Genomic DNA, 14,693 nt, shown 5'->3' with positions numbered 1-14,693 from the left:
TCAAAAGGTACAAACAACCCAAATGTCCATTAAATGAATAGGTAAGCAACACATATATCCATATGATGAGTATTATTCATCCTTAAAAAGGAATAAAACTCTGCCACATGCTACAAAATGGATGAACCTGGAAAGAATTATGCTAAATGAAGTAAGTCAGATACAAAAAAAAACAAATATTGTATGACCCTAACTTAAATGAGGCACATAGAATAGGCAAATTCATAGGGACAGAAATTAAAAAGTGAAGTTGAGAGAAGGGAGGAATAAATAATTATTATTTAATGGGTATAGAGGGGTTTTTTTACTGTCATTCAAGTACAGTTGTCTCCATTCTCCCCCACCACTTCCCCCTGCCACACCCATCCCACTTCCCTCCCTCAATCCTACCCCCTTTGGCTATGTCCATGTGTCCTTTATACATGTTCCTTGACTTGACCCTTCCCCTATTTTCCCTCATTCTCCCTCTTCCTTTTCCCCTCTCCCCTCTACTTACTGTCAGTTTCTTCTTTATTTCAATGTCTCTGGGACTATTTTGCTCACTCATATGTCTGGTTGATTAGGTTCCACATATAGATAAAATAATATCATATTTGTCTTTCACCATCTGGCTTATTTCACTTAGCATAATGCTCTCCAGTTCCATCTATGCTGTCATGAAGGGTAGGAGCTCCTTTCTTTCTGCTGTGTAATATTCCACTGTGTAAATGTATGATAGCCTTTTGATCAATTCATTTACTGATGGGCACTTAGGTTGCTTCCAGCACTTGGCTATTATAAATTGTGCTGCTATAAACATTGAGGTGCATAGGTTCTGTTTAATTGGTATTTCAGGATTATTGGGATATAGTTCCAGCAGTGGAATTGCTAGGTAAAAAGATAGTTCCATTTTTAGTTTCTGAGGAAATTCCATACTGTTTCCCACAGTGGCTGCACCAGTCTTCATCCCCACCAACGGTGTACTAGGGTTCCCTTTCCTCCACAACCTCACCAGCACTTGTTTGTTGCTTTGTTTATGATGGCCATTCTGACTGGTATGAAGTGGTATCTCATTGTGGTTTTAATTTGCATCTCTCTGATGGCTAGTGATGTTGAGTATCCTTTCAGATGTCTATGGGCCTTCTGTATGTCCTCCTTGGAGAAGGGTCCGTTTAGGTCCTTTGCCCATTTGTTAATTTTGTTGTCTTCCTGGAGTCATATGAGTTCTTTATATATTTTGTAGATCAAACTAATAAGTATAGAGTTTTAGGTTGGGATCATAAAAAAGTTCTGGAAGTTGGTGGTGATGGTTGCACAGCCAGCCATGCTGCTTCAATTACACACCTAGAAGATTTAATTAGTAAATTTAATGTTTCATCTATATTGCCACAGTAAAATAATTTTGGAAAACAGAGGTGAGTTGGAGTGAGAAAACAGGGGAAAGAAGGGGAAGGGGCAAGCAAAGGAACATGAACAGAGCACTCATGGGCACAGACAATGGGGAGGAATTCTGGGAGTGGGGGTGATGGGGTAGGAGTGAGCAATGGGGAAAAAGATAGAACAACTGTTACTGAACAACAGTACATTTTTTAAAAAAGTAAAGTAGCCCTGGCTGGCATAGCTCAGTGGATTGAGTGCGGGCTGCAAACCAAAGTGTTGCAGGTTCGATTCCCAGTCAGGGTACATACCTGGGTTTCAGGCCATGACCCCCAGCAACCACACATTGATGTTTCTCTCTCTCTCTATCTCCCTCCCTTCCCTCTCTAAAAATAAATAAGTAAAATTTTTTTAAAAAGTAAAGTGTACAATTGAATAAAAAACAATAAGGCAGAATACAATTGGAAATAAAATTAATATTAAATGCAGAAAACATGTAATTGCTCATATTTTTATTAAATTGGGGTGACATTGTTTAATAATATTATACAGGTTTCATGTGTACAATTCTATGATACATCATCTGTGTATTGCAATGTATGCCCACCATCCAAAGTCAAATCTTCTTCTGTCACCATATATTTGACCCCTTTCATCTTTACTACACCCCCACTCCTCTTCCCTCTGGTAACCACCTTACTGTTATCTGTGTATATGAGTTTATGTTTGTTTATCTTGCTTTTCCTTTGTTGTTTTCCATTTTATATTTCACACATGAGTAAAATCATAGTGGTTCTTAACTTTTTTTGTCTGACTTATTTTGATTAGCATGATATTATCAAGATCCATCCATGTAGGCCTGGCCAGTGTGGCTCATTTGTTGGATCATCATCCCATAACCAAAGGGTTGCACGTTTGATTCCTAGTCAGGACATATGCCTGGGTTGTGGGTTTGTCCTCAGTCTGGGTGTGTGTCTCTTATCCAGGCACATAAGATCCCCCATCTAGTCACACACAGGAGGCAACCAATCAATGTTTTTGTCCCACATCTCTCTTTCCCTTCCTCTCACTCTAAAAGCAATGAAAACACATCCTTGGGTGAGGATTTTTTAAAAAAAAAGATCCATCCATTTTGTTGCAGGTGCAGTATTTCATCTCTTCTTATGGCTGATTAGTATTCCACTGTATATTTATTTTAAATTTTTTATTTACTAGAAAATAAAATGAACTAAAAATTAAAAATAAAATGTACCTGAATTAATGCTAGTACTTTCTTTTTTCCCCTCTTCTCCAGGTTTAAAACTCTGTTTAATGAACTGAATAAGAAAAAAAGAGAGCTAGGCATTGCCTGCTTTGATGCTTCAAAAACTACCATGGAAGAAGTCTTCCTTAAGTGAGTAATAGTAATTTTTTAAAAATTCCACATCAACTTCAGAGCAAACCCCACCCTATTTGCACAAAAATAAATTACAGTTATGGATTCTTAAAATATGTTAATATCTATGCTAATGTATTTCTGTATATTCAGCTGAGAATGTGTAAAGACTTTGAGGTTGGGCCTTGGTATATATGTCTTTTTATGATAGAGGGTTCAAAGGTTATCCAAGACAAAAAATAACATTGGTGTCATTATGGGAAAAGTTATAGCTCTAACTTTGAGTCTTAACTATAAATGACTTTAAAATGTTGACCTAACCATGTTTCCATAATTTATTTAATTTTTACATAATTTGTTTAATTTTTCTTGCACTTTGAAAAACTTCAAAATGAAATTGCTTAGGTAGTATTTCAGGTTGTCATAAGAAAAGTCAGATGTTTAGCTGTCAAAAGTTTCACAAAATATCCTTTCCTGGAAAGGTTGTGACAGAGTTATGTCTACACTTTATATTCTCAGTCTCAGGGATTTAAATAATATTGTCAGTGTATCATAGTTAACTTGGAGTGATTTGTTCACAGAATTAAGTTCACAAGAGACCAATGTATTTAAATTCAGAGGCCACTTTATTAATTTATGATAAATAAATTATAAGAATAATTTATAATAAGAAATGGCCTATTGGCCATTCAGTCAAATCTTCTCTTGTCTGTCTTTAGGGAAACTACATGGAGAGCATAATTATAGTAAGAAACTTATCAATACTTTGTAATCACAATTAGATCAACCTCCATAATGGCAGGGACTACACCTGTTTTGTTCACTGACTATACTTGGGACCTCAACCAATGTTTGTCACATAATAGATACTTAAGAATGGTTTTAGAATTCCAGGCAAAAATGGAGGCATAGTTAATCATTGCTCACCTCCTAGCACAATCACAGCAAAAAAATTACAACTAAACTACAAAACAACTATCACCCAGAATTTTCAGAAAATTGAGCTGCATTGAAGTCCAACTACCAAGGAATTAAAGAAGTTACATTCATTCAGAAGGGTAGAAAGGGCAAAGATGCAGGACACAGTAAGGGTGGTCCCACACCCACATACAGTGGATAAAGATAAGGAGGGATATGAGGAGAGCAGAAGATGGTGACAAGGTAGGTGGGAGTTGGACCCACTTGCTTGTACACCCAACTGGGACACATTGACAATCTTCCAAAGAATAGAGTGAACAATGAACAGAATTATACCTGATATGAAGATTAGACATTTTTTATTTTTTTAATTAATTTTAATTTTTAAAATTTGTTTTATTGTTATTCAACTACAGTTCCCCCATTTTCCCCCATCACCCTCACCTGCCCAAACTACCCCCACCTCCCACACTCAATCCTATCAACATCTGTTGTCTTTGTCCATGGGTCCTTTATACATGTTCCTTGAAGGCCCTTCCCCTTCTTTTCCCCTCCACATTCCCCACTTCTTACTATCAGTTTGTTCTTTATTTCAATGTTTCCAGTTATATTTTGGTTGCTTGTTTGTTTTGTTGATTAGTTTTCTGTTAAAGGTGAGGTCATATGGTATTGTCTTTCACCACCTGGCTTATTTCACTTAGCATGATTCTCTCCAGTTCCATCCATGCTGTCACAAAGGGTAGGAGCTCTTCTTTCTTTCTGCTGGTAGTATTCCATTGTGTAAATGTATCATATTTTTTGATCCACTCATTCACTAATGGGCACTTTAGTTGCTTCCAACACTTGGCTGCTGTAAATTGTGCTGCCATGAAAACTGGGATGCGTAGATTTTTTAGAATTGGTGTTTCTGGTTCTCAGGATAAAATCCCAGCAGTGGACTTGCAGGATCAAAAGGCAATTCCACTTTCAGTTTTCTGAGAAAATTCCATACTGCTTCCCACAGTGGCTACACCAGTCGGTATTCCTACCAACAGTGTACTAGGGTTCCCTTTTCTCCACAACCTTGCCAAGACTTGTTGTTTGTTGATTTGTATATGATGGCCATTCAGACCAGTGTAAAGTAGTATCTCATTGTCGTTTTAATTTGCATCTCTCATTGTCGTTTTAATTTGCATCTCTCTGATAGCTAGTGATGCTGAGAAACTTTTTGTATGTCTCTGAGCACTCTGTATGTGCTCCTTGGAGAAATGTCCATCAAGTTCTTTGCCCATTTTTTGTTTTGTTTTTTTAATATATTTTATTCAATATGCTATTACAGTTGTCCCATTTTTTTACCCTTTCTTCCTCTCACCCTTCACCTCCCCTCCCACCAGCACTCCCACACCTAAGTTCATGTCCATGGGTTGTACATATAAGTGTACTATTCTTGACATGTCTATTTTGTACCTACCATTTATGCTTCTTATTCTTTTTACCTTTTTCCCAATTCTGCTCCCATCCTCTCCCTGCTGATGACCTTCCATGTGATCTCCATTTCTGTGATTCTGTTTCTGTTTTAGTTGTTTGCTTAGTTTTCTTTTTGTTTTTGTTTTAGCTTCAGTTGTTGATAATTATGAGTTTGTTGTCATTTTACTATTTATATTTTTGATCAGCTTCTTTTTCTTAGATAAGTTCATTTATCATTTCATGTAATAAGGGCTTGGTGATTATGAACTCCTTTAACTTAACGTTATCTGGAAAGCACTTCACCTGCTCTCCCATTCTAAATGATAGCTTTGCTGGATAGAGTAATCTTGGATGTAGATCCTTACCTTTCATGACTTAAAATACTTCTTGCCAGTACCTTCTTCTCTGATTTGAGACATCAGTTAATAGTCTTATGGGAACTTCTTTGTAAGTAACCATCTCCTTTTCTCTTGCTGCTTTTAAGATTCTGTACTTAACTATAATCCTGGGTAACATAAATGTAACTTGGTGTGTGTTTCCTTGGGTCCAACTTCTTTAGGACTCTCTGAGCTTCCTGGACTTTCTGGAAGTCTATTCTCTTTGCCAAATTAGGGAAGTTCTCCTTCATTATGTTTTCAAATAAGTTTTCAATCTCTTTCTCTTCCTCTTTTTATTCTGGCACTCCCATGACTTGGATGATGGACGTTTTAAAGTTGCCCTGGAAGTTCCTAAGCTCCTCCTCATTTTTTTGAATTCTTGTTTCTTCATTCTGTTCCAGTTGAATATTTATTTCTTTTTTCAGCTCCAAATCATTTATTTGAGTCTTGGTTTCTTTCTCTTCACTGTTGGTTCCCTGTAAGTTTTTCTTTATTTCACTTTGCACAGCCTTCACTTTTTTCTCTATTTTATGACCCTACTCAACCATTTTGTGAGCATCCTGACTGCCAGTGTTTCAACTCTGCATGTGATAGGTTGGCTATCTCTAAACCGCTCAATTCTATTTTTGGAGCTTTGATCTGTTCTTTCATTTGGGCTATATTTTTTGTCTTGGAGTGCCTGTTACACTGTAAATAGCAGAGCCTCAGGTATTCGCCAGGGCAGGGCAATCCATGTGGCTGCTTTGTGGCATTGTGTGTGGCGGAGGGGTGTGAGTGAAAATAATGCTGCTTGCTCAGCTCTCACCAGCTTTCTGTAAATTCGCCACCACCCATAAGCAAATCGGGACCTTCTTTTTTAAAAAAAAAATTATTTTAATTATTGTTCAAGTACAATTTTCTATCTTTTACTCCCATCCCAGACCACCCATCTAGCCCTCCCCACCTCCCTCCCATTTCCACCTGCTCCTAGTTTTTGTCCATCTGTTCTTTATATTTGTTCCTGTAAACCCTTCCCCTTTTCTCCTGAAATTCTCTCCCCTCTCCTCTCTGAACACTGTCAGCCTGTTCTCTATTCAAGTGTCTTTGGTTATATTTTGCTTCTTTCTTTGTTTTGTTGATTAGATTCCTGTTAAAGGTCAGATCATATGATATTTGTCTTTCACCGCCTGGCTTATTTCACTTAGCATAATGCTCTCCAGTTCCATCCATGCTGTTGCAAGGGGTAGGAGCTCCTTCTTTCTTTCTGCTGTGCAGAATTCCATTGTGTAAATGCACCATAGTTTTTTGATGCATTCGTTTAATGATAGGCACCTAGGTTGCTTCTAGCACTTGGCTATTGTAAATTGTGCTGCTATGAACATTGGGGTGCATAGGTTCTTTTGAATTGGTGTTGCAGGGTTCTTAGAATGTAATCCCAGCAGAGGAATTGCTGGGTCAAAAGGCAGATCCATTTTTAGTTTTCTGAGGAAGCTCCATACTGTTTTCCTTAGTGATTATACCAGTGCGCAATCCCACCAACAATGTACTAGGGTCCCTTTTTCTCCACAACCTCTCCAACACTTGTTGTTTGTTGCTTTGTTTATGATGGCCATTCTGACTGGTGTGAAGTGGTATCTCATTGTGGTTTTAATTTGCATCTCTCTGATAGCTAGCGATATTGAACATCGTTTCATGTGTCCTTGGATCTTCTGTATGTCCTCCTTGGAGAAGTGTCTGTTTAAGTCCTTTGCTCATTTTTTTAATTGGGTTGCTTGTCTCCTTAAAATGGAGTTGTGTAAGTTCTTTATATATTTTGGAGATTAAACCTTTGTCTGAGGTATCATTGGCAAATATGTTTTCCCATACAGTTGCTTCTCTTTTTATTTTAATACTGTTTTCTTTAGCTGGGCAGGAGCTTTTTATTTTGATGAGATCCCATTTGTTTATTCTTTCCTTCATGTCCCTTGCCCTGGGGAACATATCAGTAAAAATGTTGCCACGTGAAATAGCTAAGATTTTCCTTCCTATGTTCTCCTCTGGGACTTTAATGGTGTCATGGCTTATATTTAAGTCTTTTATCCAACTTGAATTGACTTTTGTGTATAGTGTAAGATGGTGCTTGAATTTCATTTTTTTGCATGTAGCTGTCCAGTTCTCCCAACACCATTTGTTGAAGAGGCTATTTTTATTCCATTTTATCTTGCTGCCCTCTTTGTCAAATATTAATTGACCATAGAGACTTGGGTTTATTTCTGGGCTCTCTGTTCTGTTCCATTAATCCATGTGCTGGTTATTATGCCAGTACAAGGCTGTTTTGATTACAGTGGCCTTGTAATACAGTTTGGTACAAGGTATTGTGATCCCTCCTACTTCGCTTTTTTTCTCAAAATTGCAGCAGCCATTTGGGGTTGTTTATGGTTCCATATAAATTTTTGAAGTGTATGTTGTATGTCTGTGAAATATGCCATTGGAACATTAATAGGTATTGCACTGAATCTGTAAATTGTGTAATTTCATATAATAATAATAATATTTAATAATATTAGTATAGACATTTTGATAATGTTAATTCTTCTGATCCATGAACACGGTATATGTTTCCATTTGTTTGTGTCTTCCGTCATTTCTTTCTTCAGTGTTGTGTAGTTTTCTGAATACAGGTCTTTGGTCTCTTTGGTTAGATTTATTCCTAGGTATTTTATTTTTCTTTTTGCTATATCAAATGGGAATTTTTTCTTGATTTCTGCTTCTGCTGTTTTATTGTTGGTATACAAAAATGCCTTTTATTTTTGGATATTGACTTTGTATCCCACTCTTTTGCAAAATTCGTTTATTATGTCAAGCAGTTTTTTGGCGGAGCCTATAGGATTTTCTGTGTACACTATCATGTCATCTGCAAACAATGACAGTTTTGTTTCCTCCTTTCCAATTTGGGTGCCTTTTGTTTCCTTTTCTTGTCTGAGCACTGTGGCTTAAACTTTCAATACTATATTGAATAGAAGTGGTGAAAGTGGACATCCTTGTCTTGTTCCTGATCTTAGTGGAAAAGATTTTACTTTTGGCCCATTGAGTATGATGTTGGCTGTAACTCTCTCATATATAGCCTTTATTATGGTGAGAAATGCTCCCTAAATTCTCACTTTGCTGAGTATTTTTATCATAAACGTGTGCTGTACCTTATTAAATGCTTTTTCCCCGTCTATTCATATGATCATACGATTTTTGTGTTTGCTTTTGTTTATGTAATGTTTACATTTACTGATTTTCGAATATTGAACCATCCTTGCATCCCTGGGATGAATCCCACTTGGTCATGGTGCATGATGTTTTCAATGTATTGTTGGATGCGGTTTGTCAATATTTTGTTGAGGATTTTAGTGTCTATGTTCATTAGTGATATTGGCCTGAAGTATTCTTTCTTTATTGTGTCTTTATCTGGTTTTGGGATTAGAATGATGCTGGCTTCATAAAAAGAGTTTGGGAGTCTTTCATCATTCTGTATTTTTTGGAATAGTCTGTGAAGGATAGGGGTTAGCTCTCCCTTAAATGCTTAGAGAATTCTCCTGTGAAACCGTTCAGTCCAAGGCTTTGTGTGTTGGGGGCTTTTTAATTACTGCTTCAATTTCATCTGCTGTTATTGGTTTGTTCTGGCTTTCTGCTTCTTCTTTTTGAGTTTTGGTATGTTATATTTTTCTAGAAATTTGTCCATTTCACCTAGGTTTTCAAATTTCTTGGCATACAATTCTTTGTAGTAATTTCTTACAATCCTTTGTATTTCTGTGGTATCAGTTGTAAACTCACCTCTTTCATTTCTGATTGTGTTTATTTGGATCCTTTCTCCTCTTTTCTTGATGAGCCTGCTTAAAGGCTTGTCAATTTTGTTTATCTTTTCAAAGAACCACCCCCTGGAGTCACTGATCCTTAGAATTGTGCTTTTAGTCTCTATGTCTTATAACTCTGCTCTGATCTGGGTTATTTCCTTTATTCTACCTGCTCTGGGCTGTCTTTGTTGTTGTTCCTCAAGTTCTTGTAGGTTTAGGGTTGGGTTGTTTGCTTGAAATGTTTCTATCTTTTTTAGGTAGGCCTGTATCGCTATGATCTTCCCTCTTAGGACTGCCTTTGCTGTGTCCCATAAGTTTTAGGTTGTTGTGAGTTCATTTTCATTTGTTTCCAGAGACTTTTTGATGTCTTCCCTAATTTCATTCTTGACCCATTCATTGTTTAATAGCATGCTATTCAATCTCCATGATTTTGAGTGTTTCAGATTTTTTCCCTTGGGGTTGGTTTCTAGTTTCAGTTTCTTGTGGTCAGAGAAAATGCTTGGTACTTCAATTTTCTTGAATTTGTTGAGGCTTGCTTTGTGTCCTATCATGTGGTCTATCTTTGAAAATGTTGCATGTGCATTTGAAAAGAATGTGTATTTAGCTTCTTTGGGATGGAGGGCTCTGTATATATAAGTTAAGCTCATTTCATCTAGGGCATTGTTCAATGCCACAATATCTTTGCTGATATTTTTTTGGAAGGCCTGTCTACTTTTGACAGTGGGGTGTTAAAATCCCCCACTATAATTGTGTTGCTGTCAATATCTTTCTTGAAGTCCTTTGCGATTTTCTTATGTATTTGGGTGCTCCTATGTTGGGTGCATATATATTTACAATGTTTATGTCTTCTTGTTGGATTCTTCCCTTGAGTATTATGAAGTGACCTTCTGGATCTCTCTTTATGGCCCTTTTTTGAAGTCTATTTTGTCCGATATGAGTATTGCTACCCCAGCTTTTTTTCCCTGTCCGTTCGCTTGGGAAATTTGTTTCCAGCCCTTCACTTTCAGCCTGTGTAGGTCTTTTGTTCTGAGGTGGGTCTCTTGAAGGCAGCATATATGTGGTTCATGCTTTCTTATCCATTCAGCTATTCTATGTCTTTTGATTAGAGCATTAATCCATTTATGATTAAGGTTATTATTGATAGGTACTTATTCATTGCCATTTTTTCATACCTGTGTTCCTCTTTCTCTCTCTTTTCCTTTCTTTCCTTAAAGCAGTCTGTTTAGCATCTCAGGCAGAGCTGGTTTGGTGGAGGTGTATTCTTTTAGACTTATTTTGTCTGGGAAGCTCCTTATTTGGCCTTCTATCTTGACTGAGAGCCTTGCTGGGTAAAGTAGCCTTGGTTGCAAGCCTCTGGTTGTCATTACTTGGAATATTTCTTACCATTCTCCTGGCTTGGAGTGTTTCCATTGAGAAATCAGCTGGTAACCTTATTGGGGCTCCCTTGTATGTTACTTCCTGTTTCTCCCTTGCTGCTTTTAAGATTCTCTCTTTGTCTTGGTATCTTTCCATTTTAATTATGATATGTCTTAAACTGAGCCTGTTTGGGTTCCTCTTGATTGGAACTCTCTGTGTCTCCTGGTTTTGTGTGACTTTTTCTCACATCAACTTAGGGAAGTTTGCCATCATTACTGTTTCAAATGGGTTTTCTATCCCTTGTTCTTCTTTTTCTCCTCCTGGTATCCCTATTACGTGGATATTATTACGTTTCATATTGTCTTGCATTTCTCTTAATCCCTCTTCATTCCTTCTGAGCTTCTTTTACTTTTCTTGCTCTTTCTGGTGTTTTTCTCTACTTCATCCTCTAGCTCGCTGGTCCGATCTTCTGCCTCATCAGTCCTACTTTTCATTCCTTCTACTGTGTTCTTCAGTTCAGAAATTGTATTCTTCATTTCCTCTTGGCCCTTGTTGATACTTTCTGTTTCCTTTTTCATGTTGATATATTTTGCAGTGAGTTCATTGTAGCTTCCCTGTAGTTTCTGGTAGCTCATTGTGTCCTCATTGAGCTTCCTGACAATCATTGCTTTGAACTCAATATCTGATAGTTGAGTTGCCTCTATTTCAATTAGCATTCTTTCTGAGGCTTCCTCCTTCCCTTTCATTTTTGGATTGTTTCTTTGGCTTCGCATTGTTTGTGAGACTCTTCTTGTTAGCCTCAGCTCCCTAAATTAATCTGTTCTGGCTCCCTAGGTCTATGGTGTGAACTTCTGTGGTAGAATACCTGTGAGATTCAGTGGTGCAGTCTCCTTGATCTCCTGAGCTCACTGGTCTTGGGCTGTCGTTTAAGTTGGCTCTGTGTTTGTCTTTTGGTCCTGATTGTTGTTGAGTGTTTCTTTGGTGGGTCCTTCAACACCAGCTTGTTAAATGAGGGTCACTCTGTCCACCACCTCTTGTATTTTGTTGTGCTGGTGAGGGCAGGTTGTGTTGAAACTGGTTCTTCTGTTTGTATAAGGTTTTGAGGATTGTTTCTTGCTCTTATTAGTTGTTTGTACTGGATAATGTCTCTACTGTTTAGTTGCATTTCCAGATAGGTCTTGGATTGAGATCTGTGTGGTTTCCACTGCCTCCTTCACCTTCTGTTATTGTCTGTTAGTGGTTCCTTTGTTGTTGGGTTTCCTTTTCCAGTGGGTATCCTGGTGTTCACTGCTTCCGCCTACTCTTTTTTGTGATCAGTTGGAGAGAGAAAGAAAAATGGTTTAAGACAGCAAGAGAGTTTTCTATGATATTTACAATAGCAACCAGTAGAGAAGAGATCGGAGATCCTTTGGCTATGTATAGTGTTAATCGTGACCTTCTACTCACCTAGCTGATTTTTAGAAAGGATGGAAAGAAGATAAGACACTTGTAGGGGAAGGAAGGATTGTGAGGTATATCTAAAGAGCAGTGAGATTGTGGGAGGTCAGATTTGAGGTAAGGTGGGAGTATAGGATAGTAAATAGGTGTAGTTTGTGAGAGAATAGAGTTAACCACTACAGTAATAGAATTCAGGAAGCCATGCAGTGGGCTAAGATCTGGGAGGGGTGTTGTAAAGTATTTGCAATTGTATGGAACAGCTATTATGTACAATAATATTAGCACAACAATCATATGACAGAATCTATGTGATCTAGATAAGAAGAATAGGGAGTACAAGACCTTGAGTAGTGTGCTAATGGGACACAAGTGAAGTGAAGGACAGTAAATTAGCAATACACTATGAAAGAGATATCAGGGGAAGCCTGTCAAATGATACAATATAACCAGCTTAGGAAAGCAGACTATACAGAAAGAAGAGGAGTACAAAAATACTATTAAAATAAAAGATGTAAAAATAAAGGGAAAGGAATAATAATAATACAAGTATGCAATAACTTGCAAGTTCTCTGTAATAGCAAAGTGAAATTTGTCTCACTGTCACAGCTGTTGCGATGCCCCTTCTTTGGTTCCAACTTTTGTCTTTTCACAGATCTAGGTTTTTTTTGTTTTGGGGGGTTTTGGGGGGATCTCACTTGTAGGTATTATTTAAAAAATGCAGACGAAGGAAGGAAAAAGAGATAAAATTGGGGAAAAGAAAGGAAGAAGGAAGAAACAAGAAAGAAGGAAAGAGGGACTTCCTACCTAGATGGAGGCATAGGTGATAGCTGTGCTTCCTCGCACAACCAAAACTAAGGACAACAAGAATTTACAAACATCCATACATCCAGACCGGTAAGGAGGGGTGGGGTCAGAGGCCTATGGAGAGGGGTTGAGGGGTACTGGCAGGAAAAATCAGTGGCTGGCAGACGCAGATGCACAGGGCACAGATGGCAGTTGGCGGGCCCCAGAAGCGCAGGGACAGCTGATGGACTGGTGGCAGACCCTGGGCGCAGGAGGCAACGAGCAGACCCAGTGAGGCGCACAAGGCAGCTGTCTGTCCGCAGCCACACATTTGGGCACAAACTAAGTGAAAACGGGTAGTGATGCAGACTGCACAACCCAGGGACCCAGCACCGGGAAACAAAGCCTAAAGGCACCAACTGAAAACGCCTGTGGGAACTGAGGCCAGGAGATTCTCTCAGCCTCACAGGAGAGCTCCTTAGGGAGACCCACAGGGTCAGAGAAAGTACACAAACCCACCCGCCCAGGAGCCAGCACCAGAAGGGCCCAATTTGCTTGTAGGAAGCGGCAAAGGGGACTGAAGTCCTAGAGAGAGTGGAGAAGGCGCCATTGTTCCCTCTTGGACCCCTCCCCCACATACAGTCACAACCCAGCAACTGAGGTGCCCTTCCCTGGTGAACACCTAAGGCTCCGCTCCTCATACATAACAGGCACGACCAGACCAAAGGAAAAAAATAAAATAAAATAAAAAAGATGGCTCAAACAGAGTTCAAAGCCCCAGAGCCAGTTTTGTTTTTTTTTTAGGCGACTGAGAAATAGCCAACCTATCAGATGCACAGTTCAAAGAACTGGTGATCACGATGCTCACAGAATTGGTTGACTTTGGTCATAAATTAGGTTAACAAATGCAGACTACAGTAAGAGAAATGAAGGAAAATGCACAGGGAACCAATAGTGATGGAAAGAAAACTGGGTTTCAAATCAATGGAAGGGACCAGAAGGAGGAAAAGAACAACCAAACAGAAAAGAATGAAGAAACAAGAATTCAAGAAACTGAGGATAGGCTTAGGACCTCCAGGACATCTTTAAACATTCCAACATCCGAATTATAGGGGTACCAGCAGAAGAAGAGGAAGAGCAACAAGTGGAAAACTTATTTGAACAAATAATAAAGGAGAACTTCTCCAATCTGGCGAAGGAAATAGACTTCCAGGAAGTCCAGGAAGCTCAGAGAGTCCCAAAGAGGTTGGACCCAAGGAGGAGCACACCAAGGCACATCATAATTACATTACCCAAGATAAAAATAAAGGAGAGAATTCTAGAAGCGGCAAGAGATAAGGGGACAGTTACCTACAAAGGAGTTCCCATCAGAATGTCAGCTGATTTCTCAAAAGAGACCTTACAGGCAAGAAGGGGCTGGAAAGAAATATTCCAAGTCATGAAAAGCAAAGACCTCCATCCAAGATTGCTCTATCCAGCAAAGCTTTCCCTTAGAATGGAAAGGCAGATAAAGTGCTTCTCAGATAAGGCCAAGTTAAAGGAGTTCATCATCACCAAGCCCTTATTATATGAAATGTTAAAGGGACTTATCTAAGAAAAAGAAGATAAAAAATATGAACAGTAAAAAAGAGACATCAAACTCACAGTTAGTAACAACCATACCTAAAACAAAAGCAAACTAAGCAAATAAAAAAGGAGCAGAACCACAGAAATGGAGATCACATGGAGGGTTAGCAACAGGGAAATAGGAGAAGGAGAGAGAGGGAAAAGATATAGAGAATAAGTAGCATGGACGATAGGTAGAAAATAGACAGGGAGAGGGCAGGAATAGTGTGGGAAATGTAG

General features: G+C 38.5%; 1 protein-coding gene across 1 annotated transcript in view; it reads left to right on the top strand.

Annotated features, from left to right (window-relative positions):
* Window positions 1-14,693, top strand: part of LOC114504532 (ATP-binding cassette sub-family A member 3-like) — a 244,777-nt gene that overhangs the window by 118,223 nt on the left and 111,861 nt on the right. The window contains exon 16 of the mRNA XM_028522197.2: window positions 2,651-2,749. Within this exon, the coding sequence (XP_028377998.1) occupies window positions 2,651-2,749 (99 nt within the window). The remainder of the gene's footprint in view (window positions 1-2,650; window positions 2,750-14,693) is intronic.

This window comes from Phyllostomus discolor, chromosome 3 (genome assembly GCF_004126475.2).
Source record: "Phyllostomus discolor isolate MPI-MPIP mPhyDis1 chromosome 3, mPhyDis1.pri.v3, whole genome shotgun sequence".
Lineage (NCBI taxonomy): Eukaryota > Metazoa > Chordata > Mammalia > Chiroptera > Phyllostomidae > Phyllostomus > Phyllostomus discolor.
This window is presented reverse-complemented; position numbering and strand designations above follow the sequence as displayed.